Below are 25,552 nucleotides of genomic sequence, written 5' to 3'. Positions count from 1 at the left end.
TAGGGGAAATGATGAACAACATAGACTGAGGAACAAGAACAGAACCAGAAGCAAGGAGGCATCGATCGGACTATCGGGCCTCAGAGGGAGGATAGGGGAGGGGAGGGGGAGAGTTCAACCGAAGGACCTGTATGCATGCATATAAGCCTATCCAACGGTTAAGTTCAACAGGGGATTGGGGCATGCGTGGGGAGAGGGGTGGGATGGGAATGGGGGGATGAGGACAAATATGTGACACCTTAATCAATAAAGAAATTAAAAAAAAAAAGAAAAAAAAAAAAAAGAACTTAAATATAAAAAAAAACAAAAAAAAAAAAACTTCCATATAGGTATTTAATGCTACTGACCTTATTATCAAGTCCTGATGATTTGAAAACTTCATTTTATACAATAAAGGTTTAGAGGTGATAGTTTCTGACATCTTTCCTATAAACGTGATTTTACATCAGAAATATGGCTTTTGGTATAACAATTTCCAAGACAAAATATTTTTACACATTTATCAATTTTGACAGACTTTGCCTTGGTATGACTCCCTGATATGTAAATACAACTTTAGTCCAAAATAAATATTAAATATTTATAAAAAAAAAAAAAAAAAAAAAAAAAAAAAAAAAAAACCCGAGTTCCCTTAACTCTTGCCCATAACTCTAACTTTCCATCCCTTTAATCATCGCTGCGGCTTCCCACTGAGTCCTCTCTCAGCCCGTCCTTGCTTAATTGCGGGACTCAAGTCTGCAAGAGCCTGAAGCCCTGCCGAGCACAGAAAAGCCTCGCGCTTGCAAATGGCACCGAGAGGCAAAGCCCCCTTTACCGGGAGTCTGAACGGGGGTCACCGACGCCCCAGGTGCCGTGTGTGGTGCAGAGGCCGCGCTTCCCAGGCGGCGCCAAGCACTTGCTCTCTAACAGCGAGACAGCCGTGGTCTGCGGTCCAGAGAGACCGAGCATCACCGCTCCCTTGCAGTGTCACGTGAGCAGCTGCTACATCTTTTAACATGACCCCTAGGTACCGTTCTTTTCTCATCCAAATGACCTTGGATCTATTTACAATCTTTGCTCCTCATTCCCCTGCGAGTGGACTCGGCCTGCAGTCACTGCCAGCTAAGCGCTGACGTCCGATGTCCATCGTCACGAGAGGGCACATTCATTCTGCAAACACAGCTCGCGACTTTCTCCTCCGCAAGATGGGGGAGCCTTCCGTTTCCGAGGCCAGGAGAACAGCTCCTCTGATTACTCAGAGCGAGACAGCCCCTTGCCTTGCCACACGCCGTGCAAACCGCAGCTTCTCCGCTGGGCCCGGCAGGTGGGAAGCAGATAGGTGTTATTTCACTGCGTGTTGCCTCTTCAGGCATTTCAAACATAGCTCCCCGGGGGCGCTGGGCGGCGAGCTCCGCCTCTCCAGCCGCTGGGGACACCTGCTGCCCCCACTTGATCAGGTAATGGGGGCAGCAGGGGCAGTGAACTGTCTCCTGGCGGGTGTGCCCAGAGCTGCACAACAGGAAATGGATCCTGTGACATTTATTACTCCGGTTTTTTAATTTCAACCTTTGCCTAAAAGATTTTAGTGATTGCATACATTGCTTAAAGGCTGCTGATCACATTATTTTAAAACAAACCCAGCCCTACTTACACAGCGTGGTTTGTTTGGCTGGTTTTTTTTTTAATCCTCACCCAAGGATACTTTTTCCATTGATCTTTAGAGAAAGAGTGGAAGGGAGGAGGGAGGGAGAGAGATGGAGAGGAAGGAGAGGGAGAGAGAGAGAAAGAAGGAGAGAGAGAGAGAGAGACGTCATCTGGTTGTCTCCCACAAGCTCCCTGACCCAGGCCAGGGACCGAACCTGCAACTGAGGTACAGGTTGCATTCTCTAAAAGTCTGCAGCCTCTTGCCTCCTAGCAGGACAAGGACTTGAACCAGTGATCCTTCGGTTTGTGTGTTGACACTCTAACCACTGAACCAAACTGGCCTGGGCTTATACAGCTTCTCTAAAAAATCTCATCTACACTAATAAAAGAGAAACATGCAAAGTGACTATCACTCCACTACGCCCACCAGCCAATCAGGAGGGAATATGCAAATTAGAAGGCCAAAGATGGCAGCCACCCAGCTGCTCCAGGTGTGGAGTGGCCGGGCAGGGCAGAACGCCTGCTATGAGAGGGAGGGGGGGGAGCAAAGGGATCTACAGGAGCGGCACTCCGGCCGCAGCGAAGATGAAGACGGCAGACTCTGGCCGGAGTGAAGGCCTGGGTCCCGGGTGCCGGAGGAAAACCGGTGCTGGAAGCCAAGGGAAGGAAGGCCTATCGCACGAATCTCTTCGTGCACTGGGCCTCTAGTTTTCTAGAAGGCAATATTGATGTCTACAGGCTAATGACAGGACCTACAAGGAAGAGAAGTGTCACTGAGCACTTAGCACAAATGCGCTATCATGTCCAAACTATAAAGTCAGCTGTTGCTTTGGGAGGTAAACCTGTTTGAGCAACAAACATGAGAGGAGAGAGCTTATCCGAGGTTATTTTTATAAAGCCTTTGATGAAGATACCGTAAAGATATTTTCAAAGCTATTTAACAGGCGAAGAGATCTGGGGCTTCAAAGGGAGAGCTGAGAGAATTGTTAGCAAAGGGCAGGGCGAGGCAAAGGGTGGTCAAGGTGAAGGCGCCTTGGCATCAGGGCGTTCTGCCACCATACCCAGGCCAGTCTCACTGGCAAACTTCATAAATACTCTGGCAGATGAGATATTTAGTAAAGTCCTCAATGCACATCTGAGCCCCACCATGGGCCCAGCCTGCAGTGAGGTGCTGGGATGGTGTGCAGATCATGGGCAGGCATGTGAGCGGAATGGCAATCATGTCTGCCGGGCACCACAGATGCGCTCACCGCTCCCTGCCCCGCTGCACTGGGAGGTCTGCTGGGAGTCCACCCCCACCCCCTCGCCAGGGAGCTCCTCCCAGGCTTTGCTCCTTGGATCCTCCCCCTCTCACGCCCCTTCCAATGCAGCCTCGGCTAGGCTGATGGGCCCACAGGCTTGCTTTTCTGAGCCGCTTATCATCGGGACACCTCACCTGGGCATCGTCCCCACTCCTCCCCCAATTCAACAGCCTGGCCCTCAGCCCAGCTCATTTCTGTCCGCACACGAGGAGGAAAAGCATCGCACCGAAGTGACGTGACTTCTGCTCCTTAACCCACGTGGGCCTCGAACCGGCGGGATGGGACATCGTGTCTCAACAGGAAGCGAAAGGCTTGGGTGGAGACAAGGGGCCTCTGCAGCAAAGAACTCCCCATCTCAGTAGTTCGCCTGCCTGAGAGTCTGTCTCGGAGGGCAGCTCAGCCAGGGCCAGTTTGGGCTTTCCCATCTCTTCCTTCTCGGCTTGGAGTTCTCTAAAAGGCTGCAGCCACGGGCCTCCTGGCAGGACTGGAGCCCAGGGAGCTGCTTGCACAGGTGGCGCTCATCTCCAGCCAAGAGTGGCCCCTTGAGACCCTGCTCCTCGCAGTGGGACGTGGGCCCAGCAGCATACCCTTAACAGGGAGCCTGGGGGAAACGCAGCACCTCGGGCTGCACCCCAGACCGGCGGAATCCAAATCTGAACTTCAACCAGATCCCCATGGGACACCAAGTGCACATTCAACTGTGGATCCGCCCGGCCCGCATGGCTCAGGGGGTGCGCATCAACCTATGAGCCAGGAGGTCACGGTTCGATTCCCGGTCAGGGCACCTGCCCAGGTTATGGGCTCCATCCCCAGTGGAGGGCATGCAGGAGGCAGCCGATCCATGATTCTCTCTCATCATTGATGTTTCTATCTCGCTCTCCCTCTCCCTCCCTCTCTAAAAAAAAAAAAAAAAAAAAGCCCTAGCTGGTTTGGCTAGAGCGTGGCCTGTGGACTGAAGGGTCCCAGGTTCAATTCCAGTCAAGGGCACATGCCCGGGTTGTGGGCTCAATCCCCAGTAGGGGGCATGCAGGAAGCAGCCGATCCATGATTCTCTCTCATCATTGATGTTTTCTCTCTCTCCCTCTCCCTTCCTCTCTGAAATCAATACAAATATTTTAAAAAAAACAAAACCTTGCAATCCCCTGGCTTAAAGCCTTCTGACTGTGTGGGCTCCCTCTACCCCTGGGAGAATGCGGGGGGTACGAAGGCTGCCGTTCACCTTGGTGCCCACGAGCTCCCCCTCTCTACTCACTTATTGCAAGAATCAGTTCCCTCCTCTGGGCGAAGCCAATGAGGCGCTCGGAGTCCCGGGACACCACCACCGGGAAGCCGTTGTAGTCGGTCTCCTTGATGAGCATCTCCACGTCCTCCACGGTCATGCTGTCCTGGGTGAGCACGGACAGCGGCGGCTCTCCCCGCCGCGGCCGCATGACGTCGGTGGCCAGCGTGCGGTGCGTGAACTCGTCCTTCACGTCCAGGAACGGGTACCCGTTCAGGTGGATGTGGGCCTCGTAGATGCCTTCTTTCCCGAAGGCGTCGGCCACCCACTTGCTGGTCACGGCTGCCGCCATCAGGGGGACAATGTACTCCAGGCCCCCCGTTAATTCAAACATGATCACCACCAATGACACCGTCATCCTGGTCACTCCGCCTGCGGGTCAAGAGAGGAGGGGAATTCCCAACTCAACCCCGACCCCCGGGAGGGCACAGGTGGTGGAAACGGACAAGCCGGCTGTCAACCCTCCTGACAGGAGAGTTTCTAAGGAGACAGTCCTACACGCGGCCCGTGCTCTGTCACCTCCATCAGGGAGCCAGGAGCCCCATCTGCCGGGGGCTCTTCTGCACCGAGGGGCAACTCGGAGGTCTAGTCACCTAGGACCACACGCCTTGCTTCCTGGTGAGTGATCCTATGCGGGCTATGGTTTCTCACTCAGCAAGTGGGGCTCCCTTCCAGAACCCCATAAGCTGGAACACTGCAGAGACTCTTGGGGGCTAGAGACAGGAGAGGACCCCCCTACCTTGTGTCCCTTGGCATTCAACAGGAGAAACCATACCAACTCCTAATCTTCCAATGAACTTGAACGGGGTTCCTTGACCTCAGCACTAGGAACATTTGGGCCTGGGTCATTCTTTGCTTGGGGCTGTCCTGTGCACTGTAGGATGTTGAGTAGCATCCACGGCCCCCACCCAGTAGGTGCTACTAGCACCGCCACCCCCAGGTGTGGCAGCCAACCATGTCTCCTCTCTTGTCCACTGTCCCTGAGAGGCACCATTGCCCCCAGTTCAAAACCACTATCCTGGATGGCACAGCTGTGAGATGGTAGAGACTCCATCAGCCTGGGTCCCTGAATGACCAAGTGGAGAGAACCTTCCGCTAACTCCACACACACACACACACACACACACACACACACACTCAGACACACATACACACACACACACACATACACATATATACACATACAGACACAGACACACATACACAGACAGACACACACACATACATACATACATACACAGACACACACACACATATGCACACACACACACACACAAGTTGATCCTCATTACGCACAGTAGTTATGATCTACAAAGTCACCACAAACGCCGAATTAGCACATTCTTAGTCACTGCCCTAGGGGAGACCTAGATTAGGTTTCTGTGAGCCTGTGGTCACAACATTTTTGTCAAAATCCATTTTGCGTGTGTTTCTGGGCAGAGACGCCTTATTTAACAGATGTAGTTGACTGATCACGTGGAACGCAGCCTGAAGGGAGCCTCTGAGCGTGTGTTTCTCCCTGAGGCACACCCCAGGCTCCTCGCATGAGGAGCTCCAGGCAGCACCTCAGTGCTACGCCCGAGGCCACTGTAACCGCCAAATCATTCGCAAAAAATGCAAATCACATGGCACTGGACAGACCACGAGAAGGACATCTGTGTCCCGTGTGAGAGCCGAACCAAGAAGGCAGACCTGCACCTTGGTCAGTTCAGCTGGGATAGACACCGCTCCCCGTTCCACCTCTCCCCGAGTGTCCCAGCGCGACTGCGAAAGCCCTACAAGTATTGCTGTGTGTGGAGGTTACAAACACAGTTTGGCAAGTAGCCAAATGCCCAGTTATGGAATCCATGAATTATGAGGATCAACCGCCACCACGGACCAGATATCAGCCTTGGGGTGGTAAGCCAGTGAGGTTTAGGGGGTTACTTATCACAGCAGCACACCCTCTCCTATCCTGGCTTCCTCCGGCCGGTCCTCTAGCCCAGGTCGGCCCTTGGGCTCAGTCTGTCTGTCTTTCCTTGCACCTGCCCCCCCCCCCCCCCCCGCCTCCCCCCACCTCTGGCTTTACCTAGGCAGGCTGCTGCTCCCACCATCGCGTAGAGTCCCGGGGTGACGCAGTCTGCTCCGGGCCGGCACCAGTTCCTGAAGATGATCCAGTCGTGGTGATGGTACGCCAGCTGCTCCACGCCGATGCCCACCATCCTGCCCGCCATGGCCCCCACAGCCATGCTGGGGATGAAGAGGCCCGACGGGATCTCCAGGGAGCACACATGGGAAAGAAGCATGAGGGGAGGAGTCCGGATCCCCAGATCCCCGCCTCCCACCCCAGTACACACTGACCCCCTCGACAAGCTTGCATTTCGCTTCGGTCTTCAAAGGAGCTGCAACCCTGCCCTAGCCGGTGTGGCTCAGTGGATAGAGTGTCAGCCTGCGGACCGAAGGGTCCTGGGTTCGATTCCGGTCAAGGGCACGTAGTACTTTGGTTGCAGGCTCCTCCCTGGCCCGAGCCCTGACCAGGGTTCGTGCAGGAGGCAACCAATCAGTGTGTCTCTCTCACATCGATGTTTCTCTCTGTCTCTCCCTCTCTCTTCCACTCTCCCTAAGAATCAATGGAAAAATACCCTCGGGGGAGAAGTAACAGAAATAAGTAAATAAGTGATTTTTAAAAGGAGGTGCCACCTTCACAGCATGTCAGGGAAAGGGTGGGACAAGTGACTGCACCCGCCTGGTCCCCGGTGGCTACCGGGACAGAGAGGATGCCGCCTTACGCTTTCCTGCCGGGCCGGGAGCCGGGGGCGTGCCTGCCGGGGAAGGGGGGTTCAGGAAGGAGAAGGCCCCTGCAAACAGCATTCAAAGGAGCAGCTGTGCTTAGAGACACTCACCACCTCCTTGCGCCCCTCGCCTGTCCTTAGAGTCGCTTTTAAAACTAAATGTCAATCTGATCAATGCTTTATATTCCCCAAATGAGTGAGATCATGTGGTATTTGTCTTTCTCTGCCTGGCTTATTTCACTTAGCACAATGCTCTCCAGTCCCATCCATGCTGTTGTAAATGGTAAGAATTCCTTCTTTTTTACAGCAGCGTAGTATTCCATTGTGTAGATGTACCACGGTTTTCTAATCCACTCATCTGCTGATGGGCACTTAGGCTGTTTCCAAATCTTAGCTATGGTGAATTGTGCTGCTATGAACATAGGGGTGCATATATCCTTTCTGATTGGTGTTTCTAGCTTCTTGGGATATATTCCCAGAAGTGGGATCACTGGGTCAAATGGGAGTTCCATTTTCAGGTTTTTGAGGAAACTCCATACTGTTCTATAAGCCTAGCCAATGGACATGAACACCGGGGTGGGGTTGGGGGAGGTCATGAGTGGGGGGGAGGGGTTGGGGGGTTAATGGAGGGATGAGGACACATATGTAATACCTTAATCAATAAAGAAATTAAAAACAAAACTAAACTAAATGTCAAGCCGCAGCAGGAAAATGGAAAAGGGCCCGCGCGGGGCGGCGGGGAGGAGGAAGAAGCCAGGGCAGCGGCCAGCCGGCTGCATCCGCCAAGAGGCCTTCGCGGCCACCGCCCTCAGGGCCGGCAGCGCCCTCCGCCCCACGCGTCCCTTTGCCGAAAAGCGTTCAGAACGGTCTCACCCCGGGGGGAGCGGCCCAGAGACCGACCCCGTGGACGGAGAGGTCTCGGGACCGGCGTGCCTTCTGTTTGGTGTGGAAACACTGCCGAGCCGCCTGACTCTCGGGGCTGCGATCCTGAGCGGCAGCATTTAGGCCTGACCCGGACTGTCCCCAGTCTCAGGAGGGAAGGGGCTCCTGAAGCCGATTCCAGGTGAAGTTGGGATCCCTGCGTGTGACTGCGAGAGTGTGGGACATTCCTGAGGAAACTGTTCCTTTCTGAGCTGCCCCCCCTCCCGCTGCCACTTAAGCCCCTGGGACTTCCAAGTCACTCTCCCGGCAGGCACCAGAGGACGCCCAGGGCCTTCCTGGCACCAAGCTCAAGCCCTTTGCTGGGAGCGGATGGAGCAGGCAGGCAGCTGTTTAATCGAGTCCACCCGTCCTGTTCTCAGGGCAAAAATTCAGGTTTGGGCTTGACCACCACACACCCAAGGGTAAACTCTCTACATGGTTTCTTCGACTTAAAAAACAAAAATCGTAAAAATCACACACAGACCCAGTTAGGCGTGGCTCAGTGGTTGAGCAGCAACCTAGGAACCAGGAGGTCAGGGTTCGATTCCAGGTCAGGGCACAGGCCCGGGTTGCGGGCTCGATCCCCAGTGTGGGGTGTGCAGGAGGCAGCCGATCCGTGATTCTCTCTCATCACTGATGTTTCTATCCTTCTCTCCCTCTCCCTTCCTCTCTGAAATCAATATAAATATATTTTTTAAACTCGCACACAAAAGTAATTGTAATGGAAAACAACAGGTGTTCCGGCGGACTCTCAACCTTCTGCTCGCGGTCCTGGGTGCTGGTTACACAGGTGTGTGTGTCTCATGAAAGTTCGCCACGCTTTGTATGTCTCTGTCTGAACGACATACTCTGAGCCATGGCTTCTTCGCTTCTAAAATGGGGTTAAAAGTGATTTCGGAGGCTTGCTGTTTATCAGAAGCATCGTTTCTTGGTGATTAAAAGAATGCCAAGGGCCCAGCACAAGGCAACGTTCAATACAGTCCACCCCCTTCCCCCCCAGCACGATTCCATTGTGGCCGGCAGGCGCCAGCCCAGGAGGCCGGGGGGGGGGGGGCCGCACCCTCCTTCCCCCGCACTCACCTTCATGCCAAAGGTAAAGATGGTGATGATGATTTTGAAGACCAGCGCCAGGGCCAGCTGCCACATGGCCGTGTACACCCCGCGCCCGGCCGGCCGGTCGGGAATGTCATCGACGGGCCGGGTCATGTTGGGGTCGTTGATGTAGTCGCAGAGCTGGGAGGACTCGAGGGCCCCGCAGTCATTGAACAGCTCGGAGATGAGCTCGCTCGTGCTCTGGCGCGTGTAGGGGTTGGGGTAGGCGACGATGGCGGTGATGGCGGTGACCACGATGACCTCCAGCACCGGGTACTTGCCCAGCCTGGTGGTTTTGCGCCTCCGGCACCAGGCGATGTTGCAGCGGATAAAGAGGGTTCCCCACAAGCCGCCGAAGACCCCCAGCAGGATGAAGGGGAAGAGCTCGGCCATGTACCAGGGCGTGTGATATTCCACGTAAAACAGGACGAGACGGCTGTTCCCAAAGGGGTTGATGGACCGCAGCGTGAAGGCCGCCACCAGGGCCGCGAAGAAGGAGCGCCACAAGGTCTTCAGGGGAAAGTAGTAACTGACCTGGCCGACAAGGAGCGCATGAGCGGCAGCACTCACCGCCGCCCGCGCCTCATTATGGCCCAACGGCGCCCGCAAGGACATTTATAGCCTCTAACCGCGTCTGGCAGCAGAGTGCAGACTAGTCGAGGGGCTTTTGAGCTATTTCTTAAGAGAAATGAAAGCATTTCATCATAATTCTCTTTATGGCACGGAGACATACACCTCCCGCCAAAAGAAAGGCAAAGAAACCTCCAGACAACAGAGTAGATCAAGGGTTGGAAAGCTTGGGCCCAGCCCATGTATCTGAATGGGAGTTAAGAATAAATTTTTGATTTTTAAATGGTCAGGAATGCCCTATCTCCGTGGCCGGCAAACCGCGGCTCACAAGCCACATGCGGCTCTTTGGCCCCTTGAGTGTGGCTCTTCCACAAAATACCACGGCCTGGGCGAGTCTATGTTGAAGAAGTGGCGTTAGAAGAAGTTTAAGTTTAAAAAATTTGGCTCTCCAAAGAAATTTCAATCGTTGTACTGTTGATATTTGGCTCTGTTGACTAATGAGTTTGCCGACCACTGGCCTAGCTGGTTTGGCTCAGTGGATGCAGCGTCGGCCTACAGACAGAAGGGTCCTGGGTGTGATTCCGGTCAAGGGCACAGGCCCGGGTTGCGGGATCGATCCCTAGTAGGGTGCGTGCAGGAGGCAACTGGCAAAATATTCTCTCTCATCATTGATGTTTCTATCTCTCTTTCCCTCTCCCTTCCTCTCTGAAATCAATAAAAATATATTTTAAAATAAATAAATGGTTAGGAAGGACTATTTTGTGACATGTGAAATATTCAAAAGAACCCTACTCTGTGACACGAGAAAATTATATAAAACTCCAGCTTCAGCTCCTAGGGCGAGTGGTGTCGGGGTGCAGCCACGCGCGACCATGGGCGCTTGTCTGTGGCCGCTGTCCTGCGCCATGCGGGGCTGAGGGCTGGGACCCAGGCCCGGAGACCCGCCGAGCCTCAAACAGTGACTCTCTGGCCCGTTACAGACGACGTTTGCCGACCCCTGGAATAGATCCACCCACGCTGCCCAAACCAAAAATGCTTCATTCATTTGGTTATGAGGAAGGGAGGACACTGCAAATCTTCCAAAACATTCATATTGGCATTTTCCAAACAGTGCCGGAAACACACCGAGCAGCACCAACCGTGGCTCCTTGATGAGCTGCAGGAATCGTGCCCGCGCTCCTCAGAGGGCTTAGGCAGAGGCCTGCTGCTGAGCTCCCCGCTGCCGCAGCCCGCAGCCCGCAGCCCACAGCAGCACATCCCCTGCGCCGGCTCACCTCCTCCAGGCTGAAAAGCACACCACCGATCGGAGCGCCGAACGCAACAGAGACTCCGGCAGCCGCCGCCGCTGAGAGTACCTGCAAGGCAAAGCATTCCGGGTAGCCCAAGGCCTTTCCTGAAAACAAGTGTGTGCAGGGGATGCCGGTGTGGCTCAGTGGCTACACGTCGACCTGTGAACCTGGAGGTCAGGGTTCGATTCCCGGTCAGGGCACATGCCTGGGCTGTGGGCTTCATCCCCAGTGTGGGGCGTGCAGGAGGCGGCTGGTCCATGATTCTCTCTCATCATGGATGTTTCTCTCTCTCTCCCTCTCCCTTCCTCTCTGAAATCAATAAAAACATTTAGAAGAAGAAGGAGAAGGAGAAGGAGAAGGAGAAGATGAAGAGGAAGAAGAAGAAGAAGAAGAAGAAGAAGAAGAAGAAGAAAGAGAAGAAGAAAGAGTGGTGGAAGAAGGAGGAGGAGGAGGAGGAAGAGAAGAAGGAGGAGAAGAAGAAAAAGGAGAAGAAATAGTGGTGGAAATAGAAGCAGGAGGAGGAGGAGGAGGAGAAGGAGAGGAAGGAGGAGGAGGAGGAGGAGGAGGAGGAGGAGGAGGAGGAGGAGGAGGAGGAGGAGGAGGAGAGGAGGAAAACAAGCACATGCAGAGGAGACGGAAGGGGCCCCATCCAGAAGATGGAAGCTGAGCCTGCTCACCTCGCGCCTCTTGCCCTCGTTCTTGCTGTACTTGGAGAAGAGGCTGCTGAAGAAGTTGCCACAGCAACAAGCCACGTGCACCAGTGGCCCTTCCTTCCCGAGGCTCAGGCCCGAAGACACCACCAGCACCAGCGTGACGGTCTTGATCAGCAGGGTCCACTTGCCCAGGTAGCCCCTGATGATGAAGCCGCTCAGAATGGTCTTGATCTGCAACCGAGGACGGAGAGCGGGGAGGCTGAGGCGCTGCCCAAGCCTGCTCCCTGCTTCGCCTGCAGGAGGCTGCTTCCGGGTCTGAGTACCTCTAATTTCACATGAACAGCATTTACATTAACATATAATTTCACCAGAAGAGAGAAGCCTAAGAGCTTATATACTTACTAGCGTTCCCGTTGCAGGAAAAATCCTGCAATAGGATTTCCTGCTGCACTCTACCCTGCCCTGCCTGCTCTCCTCCCTTGTCCCCCGCCCCGCCTTCTCCGCCAGCCCCCCTGCTTTTCTCCCTTCTCCGCCAGCCCGCCCGCTCTTCTTCCTTCTCCCCTGGCCCCACCTCCGCTCCTCCCTTCTCCTCCCCCCAGCTTGCTTGCTTCTGCAGCTCTTGGCTTCTTTCTACGCTGTCTTGATATGCAAATTAGCCGCCATCTTTGTTGGGATAATTTGCATACTCGTCCTGATTGGTTGGTGGGTGAGGCTTGGCTGGTGGGCATGGCTTGGGCATAGCGAAGGTGCGGTCAATTTGCATATTTGTCTATTATTAGGTAGGATAGACACAGCCCACAGCCCATGGACACAGGCAATAGGGTGGTGAAGACCCGGAGGAGGGGGCAAGGGGGGAAATGGGAGATACCTGTAATACTATCAACAATAAGAAATACATTATTTTTTAAAAATTGTTGAAAAAATAAAAAAAATAATTTTATATTATATTCATGGAAATGTGAAACAGTGCGATTCATAGTAAATTTTAATTATTAGAATAGTAAGGTCATAATGAGGTCATTTTATTTGTGGCACTTTATCCTGTTCACATTACCCTCTGTTGTGTTGAAAAGAGACATGTAGCTATTGATTTTAACTGTTAATTTTTCAATATTGAAAGACCTTGCCCTGGCCAGTATGGCTCAATGGGTAGAGCATCAACCTGTGGACCAAAGGGTCCTGGGTTCCATTCCGGTCAAGAGCACGTATCTTTGTTGCAGGCTCCTCCCTGGCCCGGGCCCTGGTCGGGGCTCGAGCAGGAGGCAACCAATCAATGTGTTTCTCTCACATCAATGCTTTTCTCTGTCTCTCCCTATCTCTTCCACTCTCCCTAAAAATCAATGGGAAAATATCCTTGGGTGAGGATTTACAAATAATAATCTACCTAATAAAATAGTAACATGCTAATTGACCGTACCTTCGTGACGCCCACCAGCCAATCAGGAGTGAGTATGCAAATTAACCCAACAAAGCTGGTGGGTTAATTTGCATACACAGATGCAGGCGTTCCACACCACCCCAGCCGTGCTGGGCCTCTGGGCAGCGTGGGAAGGTGGAAAGGCGGCTCCAGGCCAGAGCAGAAAGGCGGCTCTGGCCAGAGCAAAGGCAGTGCCGGCAGCCAGGGGAAGGAAGGCCCGTTCTTACATGAATCTTCGTGCATCGGGCCTCTGGTAATAATAATAATAATAATAATAATAATAATAATAATAATGATAAATGCAGCCCCAGTAGAGAACCAGTCACTGCTCCATTCCTGGCAAGAGTAGTATGGGAATTCCTGATTTCCCAATAGTTAAGGGATCGTCTTGAAACCCTCTTTGGCATCATGTCACCTTTTCCAATTTGGGGAGGGTCACGAAGTGAGCCAACCCTTGAAATTTTAAAGGGGTGCGAATGGACCATTTTCATCTCAGAATTACTGATGGAGATCTGTTTCTTAATTGCAGGAGGAGGCTCGAGAGCAAGTGTGCAGGCACGCGTGTGCGTGCGGAACTCAGGCACCCCATCCCGGAGAACGCGAGGAAGGTCTTCTAGCTACACAAACAGGCAGTGCTTCCTGCACTGCCCTCTAACTAACGCCAGACAAACCAGTGGTGGTTAAACCGGCCTTTACCTAGTAGTACTTGGCCTACTTGAGCCTGCCTGGGCAGCTCAGATCCGCTTAGTTGAGGGGTGTTTTATTATGCCTGCCACAATCCCGCCCTTTTGTGTTGCCTTGAATAAAATTATCTCTAATTCTCTGTCAGCTACATAATGTGGACTTGGACCCGAGGGTAGAGTTTAAGAGCATCGTGCCATTTAGAAAATTACAAACATCTCAATGACCTGAGCCTCCGCCAGCCATGACATGTGGTGAGTTGAACAATGTAATAGGTATCTTGTAATTCTCTAAAGTGATTTTATAAAATTGTCATGATCAAATTAGGGACTCAAGAAAGCAAACCCGTTCCCAGTACATGCTACAATCCAATCACTTGCTTTCATCTGAATGAACAGAGACCGAATCAAGCAGGACTTTCACGAGATGAACTGGAGCGGGTTTGTGACTCAGTGGGGTTAACTTTAAACCTGCCCACTAAAGAAAGATCCGTGAGAGCGTTCAGGTTTTAGAATGAAACATCAGCTCCGGGTGAGTTCTAAGGGGACACGCTGTCTTACAGTCACCAGCGGTGCTGATAATGAAGCAAACAGAATAGAAAGAGGGCCCCTTGCCCGCTTCTCTCTAAACCCCCAAGTCCAAGAGCGAGTGTTCACATGTAAATGTCTCTGGAGAGCTTAGACGAGAGCATTTCTTACAGAAAAATGTTCTCTACATTTGCATTTAAAAAGGTTTCCAGCTGGGCCGGCGTGGCTCAGGGTTGAGGTCACTGGTTTGATTCCCGGTCAAGGGCACATGCCTGGGTTGTGGGCTCCATCCCCAGTGTGGGGCGTGCAGGAGGCAGCCGATCCATGATTCTCTCTCATCATTGATGTTTCTACCTCTCTCTCGCTCTCCCTTCCTCTCTGAAATCGATAAAAATATATTTGATTTAAAATTCAGCATGGCCCTAACTGGTGTGGCTCAGTGGATAGAGCACCAGCCTGCGGACTGAAGGGTCCCGGGTTCGATTCTGGTCAAGGACACATGTCTGGGTTGTGGGCTCCATCCCCAGTAGGGGGGCGTGCAGGAGGCAGCCGATCAATGATTCTCTCTCATCTTTGATGTTTCTCTCTCTCTCCCTCTCCCTTCCTCTCTGAAATCAATAAAAATACATTTCATTTAAAAGTCAGCATGACATACATAGTCAGGCTCTTTCTTCTGTCGTTCCTGGAACAAGGCATGTCCAGCTTTTCTGTCGCCCCCCTGTTACTGACTCCCGCCCTCTGCATGAGCCGCCTGGGCCCGCGGCGGTGTTGGTGGCACCAGGGAAGAGTGTGGGTGCAGGCAGCAGGGACCAGCGTGTGTGGTCACCATAACCGCTCACAGCTTGAAACTCACCCTCTCCACTGCCTGTGGGCGCGGCTGAAGCCCCGACCCGAGAGAGAACTGCACTGCTCGGCTTGGATGAGCCTGTGAGAACTCGCAGAATCCCTCCCGGCTGAAGCGTCCACTGTCCGGCTTCTCGTCCTGGGCTGAAGGCAACCTCAGGCGTCCCTCTGCCGGCCAGGGCCGCTCACAGCGCATGCCCTTTGGTGGGATTCCGTTTTGTGAGCATTGCAATGACCTTGTCACCACAGGAGCAGATGGCGGCAAGGGAGTTTACTCAGCAGCAACCCTTCTGAGCAACAAACCTCACTACCGCCCACTTGCACATTGCATCACGCTACAGGGCCACACGCACATGTGCGGGTCACACGGCCTGCCTCCCTCCGTGGGCTCTGAGGGTTATGCGTGCTTTGCAAACACAGGACTTGAGCCACCTGAGACGCAATGGAGCATGAATCCTGAGTTCAACTCCCGGCTTAGCAGCTGGGGGACCTAGGCCAAGTTACTGCACCTCTCTGTGCTTCAGCTCCTCGCCTGTGAAGAGTAGCAGTACCTACCTCACCGGATCGTTGTGGGGCTAAATGAGCTCATTCATGCCCAATGCGTGGACCCGTGCGTGGCCCTAAGGGCTCCGGACGTGTTCGCGGTTCCCTCGTGGGCACAGAGGAGAGCCGGCCCCTACTCACCTCGGGGATGCCCGAGCCACAGGCGTAGGGCGCGAACACGCGCACCAGGGAGACGGCCAGGAACGCGAAGAGCAAGGCCCACAGCACGTACAGCAGGTAGTTGAGAATGTAGGCGCTGGCACCCTGAACAGGACACACAACACGCGGACCCGGTGAGCCGGGCGCACCCCGGGGCCCCGCCCTCCCTGGGACAGGTCAACGAAAAGGCAGCACGGCCGGGACCCACAGACACTGCCGGGCTTCTCCGCGAGCCGTTTCCACGGACCTGCAGCCCGGCTGGCTTGCTCAGTGGTTAGCGTCGCCCCCATGCACCGAAAGGTCACCGGTTCGATTCCCGATCAGGACACATGCCCGGTTGGGGGCTCAATCCCCAGTGGGGCGTGCAGGAGGCAGCTGATGGATGTCTCTCTCATGCATCAATGTCTCTCTCTCTCTCTCTCTCTCTCTCTCGCCCTAAAAACCAATAAAAACATCTTAGAAGCCATTATAAAACACACGTCTTGTCCACATGAAACTGGGGGAGGGTTTCCAACTGCCGTCTGAACGCTAGAGCCAGAGCCCCCAAGCCACCCCGGTCACACACGCTGAAGGCACAGGCAGTCCCACCGCGCCCGGCCGTGTCCCCGGCCCCGAACCCACCTCCGAGCGGTTCACCAGCAGCTCCGACCACTTCTGCCACAGGGGACACTTGTCCCTGTCCTCAAACGTCGTCTCGGACGAGGCCCAGCAGCACTGCTCGTGGCTGTACCAGAAGGCGGACAGGCAGATGCCCTCCTTCAGGTCGGTCATCCAGTCCACGGCCAGGTCGATGACCCCGGCCAAGGTGCCTGCGAGAGACAGCGAGGGCGCTTAGGGCGGCGGCTCTCCGCCTTCCCGATGCCGCGACCCTGTGACACAGCTCCTCATGTCGTGGTGACCCCCGACCATATAACACAGTGGTGTAAAGGCTTTGGAAAATGGTCTGAAGTTGCTCACCAGGTTAAACAGTTACCATCCTTCCAAGCAATTCCAGACCTCATGCTGAGTAAAAAGGGGTGATCACAGCACTGTACATGTTGTATGATGCCATTTCCATGTAACGGCCAGAGCGGGCGGGGAGAGACAGGGGCCGGGAGGAGGCTGCGGGCCCTGGAGCTTGACAGCTAAAGGACATGGAGGGTCTCCGGTGCCGATGAAAAGGTTCTAAAATTGATGGCGGCCATGGCTGCACACCTCCGTGAGTACACTAAAAACCACCGAATGATACACTTTCACTGGGTAGATTGTATGGTATGTAAATTACACCACAATGAGGCTGTTACACATGTACATACACACACACACACACACACACACACACACACAGCGGGTGGGGGTGACGCAGCTCAGAGAGGGAGAAGTGGACTTTTAGAAAAGGTGGTCAGAGAACACCTCAAGCGAAAGATGACGTTTGAACAAAGACCTAAAGAAGGTGAGTGCAAAAAGAAAAAAGGAAGGTGAGGGAGGGGTCCTGCAGATAGCCAGGGGTGAGACCCCATGATCACCCCAAATCCCACCCCCATTCACTCAGTCATAATCACATTATCCCACACCCAGTCTTCCCAGCTGGCTGCTTCTGGCAGTGCTGGCAGTTTCCGCTTTCTCCCGTGAATGGAATATCTGTGACACCCAGTGGCGATTCCCCATAAGTGGCTTGTTAATGTTTTGTTCCGTGGAGCAACAGTGACACCCAGTGGTGATTCATAATAAATGTTTTGTGAATGTTTCGTTCCGTGGAGCAACCGTGACATCTGGTGGTGATTCATAGTAAATGCAGCGTTGATGTTTTCTTAATATTTCTATTTGTGATACAACAGCGACATCTACTGACCAATCCTTATAACTGCACTGCAGAGGAGACCCTGGACCTCTCCATCTCAGGAGTCAGAATGTAATGTCCAGGATGCCACTAAGGAGATGACAGGCCAGGCAGTGGGACACCTGAGTCCTCCCCACCAGCTGGACAACAGGGAAGTGAACGGGACGCAGTTTTCTGACTTTCCTTCCAAGATACAGCCAGATCAAAAGCACCTCGGCACTGGCTGCATCTCTTTCTTACCCTCCTCCTATATTCATTCACTCGCTGCTGTGTCCGGGGCTCACCCTTCTCCTTGGCTCTCACCCTGGCTGCACGTTAGTACCACAGGAGGGGCAGGAGGAAGTGGAGGGGGTCAGCGCTAGGGCATCATCTCCAAATACACTATTTGATTGAAGCCCAAGCAGCAATATTTTCTTTAACTCCCCAAATGATTCTCCTTAAAAGAACTGGCAGAAATCGGATTGATAGTGAAGCCAACTGGTCAATATCAGGTTAAAGACAGCCCAATCACAGCCTGGTCAGGCTCTCAGATTAATCAATACATCTAAACTGTGCTGTGTGTACTCCAAGATGCCAGAACATCTATTCTGCATTTCATTTCTCTATCCATTTCTCCTTCCCAGGAGCCAAGGGTAATGACACAGTGAATGGTTTTCGAGCTCGATTCTAAACAAAGACATCAAAATTCACAGCCGGCTCCCACCCCGCCCACCTTCAAAGGTCTTCACAGAAGCGGTCAGACAAACTGGTGGCGATGCACCCTGTATCCATAAGCTCAAGCTCACTGGGAATGCCGGCGGGAGACAGGCATCGCCTGGGAGAGATGGATGAACAGCTGCTGTGACTACAAGGAAAGGAGTTTCCCCTGCGCACTCCTTGGCTCTCTGTGACAGGCCGAGCCGGGGGAGCCCCTCCTACAGCTGTCCATGGAGCAAATGCGGAAGCACCGGCGACTGGAATCCTCAGGAATCCCAAACCTACATCTGTGGGCAGCGCCTGGGAAGGCACATGGGCATTTCTTTCATTGTCATCAGCTGAACTCAGGGCGACAGGCAGAGCCACGCCCTGGGAACAGGCTTCCCCAAAAAGGCTGGACACGTTATCAGCTTGGCCTTCATGTCAGCCCAGGTGTCGTGACTTTGATATGTAAATCCAGGCAAGCACCAGGAATGCTCAGGCCTACTCAAGAATGCAAATAAGCTCCTTTGATCCTAAGTTTTGGGGGTACTTCCTGGTATTTGGGGGTATAAAATAAACACGCTGTGTGGGCTCGGGGTCCCTGCCTCTCCATCAGAGTGGCAGCGACCCACCCGGCTCCCAGCTTTTTCCTTCTATCTCTGTGTCTTGTTTCTTTCTTTTATTTCTTAATCCCCAGCTCCTCCACTCAGGAACCGGACCCGTTCCTTTTCCGTCCTGGACGCGGAAAAGAGAGAAACACCTCTACATACATCTGCGCCCCTTAGTGTTCCGTCTTTCTCACAGCATCTGCTGTGTCCCGCCCGTATTACAGTCCTTGTCTGGCCAGTGCTCTCAGCATAGCTCTATGTCATGATGGGCAGGGGGGTTATGAAGAGGGTCTCCTCAGCACGCCAGGCTCTTTATCCCAGACATGACCCCGCACAGCCTCCTGAAAGGGAGGCAGTTGCAGGAAGCAGCGCCCCTGGAGAGCTGCGCCCTGGATGTTGAGAGTGGGTTTCTCCTCCACAGAGTCCTCCCCTCGGTCCGGGAACCCGGTGCTGGGATTACCCAATGAGGGACGCAGAGGCCCTGAGGGTCTGAACAGTGTGTGGGCGGGGGTATCTCCAGCCAGCTCCTGCGGTGTCTCACTTTTTTTAAAGGAAATGGGGCCTTTTGTTAGAGGCCAGTTTAATATGTTTTTGCTGACTTTTAGAGAGAGAGGAAGGGGGAGGGAGGGAGAGATAGAAACATTGATGAGAGAGAACGGCATCAGATATATCGGCTGCCTCCTGGGGATGGAGCCCACAACCCAGGCACAGGCCCTGACTGGGAATCGAACCGTGATCTCTTGGTTCCTGGTTCAACGCTCAACCACTGGGCCACACCAGCTGGACATGTGTCGCGCATCATTTTGAGTGTCTTGGGGTGTTTGCAATTCATTCCAGGGCCTCGCAGGATTAGCAAAGGCCAGCTTCACGTGGTGTTTCATTATTAGAGACCAAAACCTCTCGGTACTTTTTTGCCTTCTTCATAAGCAAGCGGCACTGAATGTAGAGTGTGTGTTTTCATACGAGCCAGTGCCACACGCCTGCGCGCTGCACGGAGCCGGCCAGCGCCCCAATCACAGCTCAGCCATGCCCACCGGAGCCCCGCCCTCGGGCCTGGCCTCACGGGTGGCAGCCTTTATGGGAAATGCATGTTCGTGTATTTCACTCTTGGATGGTTCCAGCACGGACTGCCTCGCATGGGACACAAGAGAAACACGCCCTTTCAGATGCCATCCCAGCAGCCGCCTCCGCCCGGGGGCCGTCCACCTACCCGCCAGCAGCCCGATGAGCAGCATCACCACCCATCCTGACCAGGCGTCCAGCAGGCCCTTGATGAACTCCCACACCGACTCCTTGCTCCTGCTGGTTATCTGGGAACGACACACGGCGGTTCATCGGCACACGCTCCAGCTCCCGCGTCCTCCCCGCAACCGCCCTCAGAAACCATGAAACTAAACAGCTGGTTTCCCACCACAGCTCTCCTCCCGTTACCTGCCACACCACCAAAAATCCGCTTCATTTCGCCCGGCCGGCCTAGCTCAGGGGTTGAGCATCCACCTAGGAACCAGGAGGTCACGGTTCGATTCCTGATCAGAGCACAGGCCCGGGTAGCAGGTTCGATCCCCAGTGTGGGGCTTGCAGGAGGCAGCCGATCCATGATTCTCTGTCATCATTGATGTTTCTCTCTCTCTATCTCTCTCTCTTCCTTCCTCTCTGAAGTCAATAAAATATCTTTTTTTAAATCCACTTGATTAAACAAACTCACAGGTGCCATTTGAGCTCTGATGATCCACAAGCCATTCTGAAGGGAGACGTGGAGTCAGCGCCATTGCGGACCATGAGGTGGCACTCCGGCTGCCACTCCTCAGCCTGCTCTGAAGCGCTGTCCCTGGGACTGACCGCAGCCCCCACACAGTAGGTCCGCCTTGGAGGAGAGAGGCCTGGCTTGGCCCGTCCTCACCACCAGGCCCTCCTCTCACTGGGACCCCCTTGGCTGCTTCCCCTCCTTCACTTCTCCCTGCTGCTTCTGAGTGTCCGGCACTGGCTCCCATCTCCCCCCGCGGTCCCCACTGAATGGCCCTGCCTGGCTCCTGGCTGCCTCCTGCCTCCTCCCTCTACAGAGCCAGGCTGCCTGGGCCTCCCGCCCAAAGCACCTGGTATTTTTCTTAGTATACACTGAGTGGCCAGATGATGATGCTCTCTGAACGCATAATAATCTGGCCACTCAGTGTATATATATCAGAGGCCTGGTGCATGAATTCGTGCATGGGTGGGGTCCGGCCAGCCTGGCCAGGGGGAGGGGACATGGGCGGTTGGCCGGCCTGCCTGCTGGTCGAACTCCTGGTCGAGGGGACAATTTTCATATTAGCCTTTTATTATATAGCAGTGATGGGCAACCTTTTGAGCTTGGTGTGTCAAACTTCGCCAAAAAACTGAGCATAACTCGGGTAGTGTGTCACTTTGAGGAAAAAACATTATTTTGCAAATGTTTCATCCTCAGGAGCAGCAAATGTTTCATCCTCGGCATGCGGCCGCCTCAGCAGCCGCGTGTCATCAGAAATGGCTACGCGTGTCAGTGCTGACACGCGTGTCATAGGTTCGCCATCACTGTTATGTAGGATATACACGGAGTGGCCAGATTATTATGCATTCAGAGATCATAATCAGGCCACTCAGTGTATTTTATTGATTTCAGAGAGGAAGGGAGAGGGAGAGAGAGAGAAACATCATGACGAGAGAGAAGCATGGATCGGCTGCCTCCTGCACGCCCCACACTGGGGATCGAACCTGCAACCCGGGCATGTGCCCTGACTGGGAATCGAACCATGACCTCCTGGTTCATAGGTCGATGCTCAACCACTGAGCCACACGGGCCGGGCGAGCACCTGGTATTCTATGTCCTGTCCACAGCTCTGCCTCTCCCACAGCCTTCCCTTCCTTAGCGCCCAGCCCACCCAGGACACGTGGGCGTGAGCCGGAGCTCGCTCCCTGTGCGATGAGAGCACGGCCCGGCCGTGTGAAGGAACCCCCTCCTACGTGTCTGTCACGACGCCACCTACCTTTCTGTGCCTGTCCGTGTCCCGCGACTTCTCCCTCAGCCAGTCGATGGTGTGGAAGTCCTCGTACGTCCCCACGTCGGGGAAGGGCTCATCCAGAAAGTCCATGAGGTTGCCGGAGCCGCTCATCGCTCCTGCACGTGACCATGCTACTCCCACCTGGAGAGAGAGCCCAGTTCAAACACCAGCAGGTGGCCTGCACCCCCCGGCACGACCCGCTCACACTTTCTTCTATAAGAAAGATTCGCGTTATCATCTGCTGCAATGATGTATGTGCACTGAGTGGCCGGATTATGATGATCTCTGAACGCATAACAGCCTGGCCACTCAGTGTATCTGTATCTCCAATGGGTACCAAAAGTATTCTAGACTTTGGCTGGAGATCAACCACCTATTTGCCCTGAGCTTCCCATCAGCCAGTGCAAAGGGGAAAACTGATCAGGTGCACGATTGATAGTATCTTTGATAGCAAATAAATGAGGTACTCAAGAGAAGTACACTGAGTGGCCAGATTATTATGCGTTCAGAGATCATCGTAATCTGGCCGCTCGGTGTAGATGCAGGCACACACAGCTGTCTCAGTCAGCAGCAGCTGCTGTAACAAACATACCCTGGACTGGGTGGCTTCTGAGAAATGCATGTTTGTCTCAGTTCTGGAAACCAGGAAATCCACTCACAATCGAATCATTGTCACCCGACCACTCATTGCTCCCCTGGGAGCTGAAGCGGGTCACTCGGGCAGGCAGCCTATGTGGCCGTCGCCCTGGACATCCAAGCTGCGCAGCGACGGGAGAGCACAAGCGCTGGCGGCACTTGAACTAGCTGCGGGAGCGTGGTAACGCGCAGAGGGCACTGCCCTCCGCACCAGGCTGCCCTGGGGGTGGACAAGGAGACGGAGGACAGGACCTCCTGCCACACGAGCCAGCTCTGGTCTTGAAGTCTGTGTCCCCCCCAAATTCACAGGCTGAACCCCACCCCCCGATGTGAGGGCGTTAGGAAGAGGGCCTCTGGGAGGTGGTGAGGGCATGAGGCCGCGCGTGGATGGGCTCCGTGCCCTTATGAGAGAGCCCGTGTCCCTTCCTCCACGTGGGGCACGGCGAGAGGCCTGGGGCTGGGAAGCGGGTCCCCACCCGCCCGGCTGGCACCTTGACCTCAGACTGTGAGAAAGCAATGTCTGTTTTTTTATATATTTTTTTTTATTGATTTCAGAGAGGAAGGGAGAAGGAGAGAGAGATAGAAACATCAATGATGAGAGAGAATCATGGATCGGCTGCCTCCTGCTCGCCCCCTTGCGAGGATCGAACCCGGGACTCTTCAGTCCACAGGCCGACGCTCTATTCACTGAGCCACACCGGCCAGGGCCACATGAAGTCTTGAATAGGATGTCCAAGTCTCAGGCTCTTCTGTCTGCCGGCCGGGCCTGGGTCGGGCCTGCGCCCTTGGCTGGGAATCGAACCTGCTTCTGTATTTGGAGGCGCGGAGGCTCAGCCGCGGGGCGGGCGGGGAAGTGCATGGTAATCGGATGGGAAAGAGTCCGGCAAAGCGGGGACGGCTCACAGGCAATGAAGGGGCCGTAGCGACCGGTCTACTGACGAGCTGCGCGCCCGGCCGCCTTAAGGTGAGAGAGTGAGGCCTGGGCCGTGCCCAGCTGCCCGCTCCCCGGGCTGATGGCACCCGGGGGGGTGAGAGAGCGGAGTCCCTTCTGGCTTTGGCAGAAAGGACACAGGGAGAGCCTCGCGGTGTGTGTGGTAAGAAACCCTCTGCTGAGCCCTGACCCGTGTGGCTCAGTGGATAGAGCATCGGCCTGGGCCTCCCACCCAAAGCCATGCGGACTGAAGGGTCCCGAGTTCAATTCTGATCAAGGGCATGTACCTTGGTTGCAGGCACATCCCCAGTAGGGGGGTGTGCAGGAGGCAGCTGATCGATGTTTCTCTCTCATCGCTGTTTCTATCCCTCTCCCTTCCTCTCTGTAAAATAAAATCAATAAAATATATTTCTTTAAAAAAATAAAAGAAACCCTCTGCGGGGAGAGTCAGGTGGCCGCTGCTGAGCCGCTGGGGAGCCCTGACCCAGGCCCGGCCGGCACACAGAAGAGCCTGAGACTTGGACATCCTATTCAAGACTTCATGTGGCCCTGGCCGGTGTGGCTCCGTGGATAGAGCGTCGGCCCGTGGACTGAAGGGTCCCGGGTTCGATCCCCGTCAAGGGCATGTACCTGGGTTTCAGGGTTCCTGGCCCTGGCCGGGGTGCGTGCGGGAGGCAACCAATTGATGTCTCTCTCTCACACATTGATCTCTCTCTCTCTCTCTCTCTCTCTCTCTCTCTCTCTCTCCCTCTCCACCTCCTTCTTTCTCTCCCCATTCCACTCTCTCTAAAAGTCAATGGGAAAATACCCTGGGGTGAGGATTAACAGGAAGAAATGGTTCTAGAAGGTGACAGCAAGCATGCCATCGCCCAGCTCAGTGGTCGGCAAACTCATGAGCCAACAGAGCCAAATATCAACAGTACAACGATTGACATTTCTTTGGAGAGCCAAATTTTTTAAACTTAAACTTCTCCTACCGCCACTTCTTCAACATAGACTCGCCCAGGCCGTGGTATTCTGTGGAAGAGCCACACTCAAGGGGCCAAAGAGCCGCATGTGGCTCGCGAGCCGCAGTTTGCCGACCACGGGCCCAGACCAAGATGCAGAACGGGTCCAAGGAGGTCGAGGCTGAGCATAAAGGCGCTCCCTCCGGGCCAGTGAGAGGGACCCGTTTCTGGGCAACACGTCGGGCCGAGGCCCAGCCCTTTGCGAGCGCGTTTCCTCCACCTCGAAGGCTTCCCTGCCTCTCTGGAAGGTTCCCGTCCGCCCTCACGGCTGGCCTGCCTCACCCGCCTGTGCCGTCGCCCCGCAGGAGCCGGGGTCCCTCCCTGGCAGCCCGGAAGCAGTCAAACACGCTCTCTGCCCGCGAGCATCTTCCCCGGAGCGCCCCGCGGGGTCTGCCTGGGGCAGGCACGGCCTTCCCTCCGGACAAACGCAGCTGCTCAGGGCGGGGAGCGTAGAGAGACGCTGCCACTCCCGTCTGGCTGGCGACCTCAGCCGCCCCTCGAGTCCTGGGACGGACCCCAAGGCCATGGCCCAGGGACCCAAACGGAGTACCAGCCCGTCACCCCGTCCGGGTCCAGCAAACGTTTGTTAATTAAGCAAAATGATTTGTCTTTGCCCAGATACTAGGCAAGCCCGTGGGACTTTCCAGAAATTTCAGAGCTACCTTCCCTGCCAGCTTTTAAAATATATATATATATATATATATATATATATATATATATATATATATATATATATAAAATTAATTTCAATGAGGAAGGGAGAGGGGAGAGAGAGAAGCATCAATGATGAGAGAGAATCATTGATCGGCTGCCTCCTGCACGCCCCCTACTGGGGATCGAGCCCACAACCCAGGCATGTGCCCTTGACCAGAATTGAACCCGGGACCCTTCAGTCCACAGACCGACGCTCTATCCACTGAGCCACACCAGCCAGGGCCCTGCCAACTCTTTATGCCAGTCATTGCAATGCAGAAAATCATTAAAAAATAGTCCACTGTTGGTGAAATGAAAACTTCAGATACCCCGTGTGGCAATCTCACACCTTCAAAAGCTATCCTAGGCCGGCCGGTGTGGCTCAGTGGTTAACATCAACCTATGAACCAGGAGGTTCAATTCTGGGTCAGGGCACATGTCCAGGGTTGTGGGCTCGATCCCCAGTAGGGGGCGTGCAGGAGGCAGTGATCCACGAT

The 25,552-nt window shown here is 54.3% G+C and overlaps 1 protein-coding gene across 1 annotated transcript in view; it reads right to left on the bottom strand.

Annotated features, from left to right (window-relative positions):
• Nucleotides 1–25,552, bottom strand: part of CLCN4 (chloride voltage-gated channel 4) — a 64,650-nt gene that overhangs the window by 19,876 nt on the left and 19,222 nt on the right. Inside the window, exons 2-10 of the mRNA XM_028132763.2 lie at nt 21,774–21,929; nt 19,985–20,084; nt 16,291–16,478; nt 15,652–15,774; nt 11,524–11,730; nt 10,832–10,912; nt 8,976–9,521; nt 6,272–6,458; nt 4,177–4,575 (exon numbers count right to left, since the gene is read on the bottom strand). Coding sequence (XP_027988564.1) covers nt 4,177–4,575; nt 6,272–6,458; nt 8,976–9,521; nt 10,832–10,912; nt 11,524–11,730; nt 15,652–15,774; nt 16,291–16,478; nt 19,985–20,084; nt 21,774–21,899 — 1,957 coding nt within the window. The 5' untranslated portion in view covers nt 21,900–21,929. The remainder of the gene's footprint in view (nt 1–4,176; nt 4,576–6,271; nt 6,459–8,975; nt 9,522–10,831; nt 10,913–11,523; nt 11,731–15,651; nt 15,775–16,290; nt 16,479–19,984; nt 20,085–21,773; nt 21,930–25,552) is intronic.

Source organism: Eptesicus fuscus, chromosome 1, assembly GCF_027574615.1.
Source record: "Eptesicus fuscus isolate TK198812 chromosome 1, DD_ASM_mEF_20220401, whole genome shotgun sequence".
NCBI lineage: Eukaryota > Metazoa > Chordata > Mammalia > Chiroptera > Vespertilionidae > Eptesicus > Eptesicus fuscus.
This window is presented reverse-complemented; position numbering and strand designations above follow the sequence as displayed.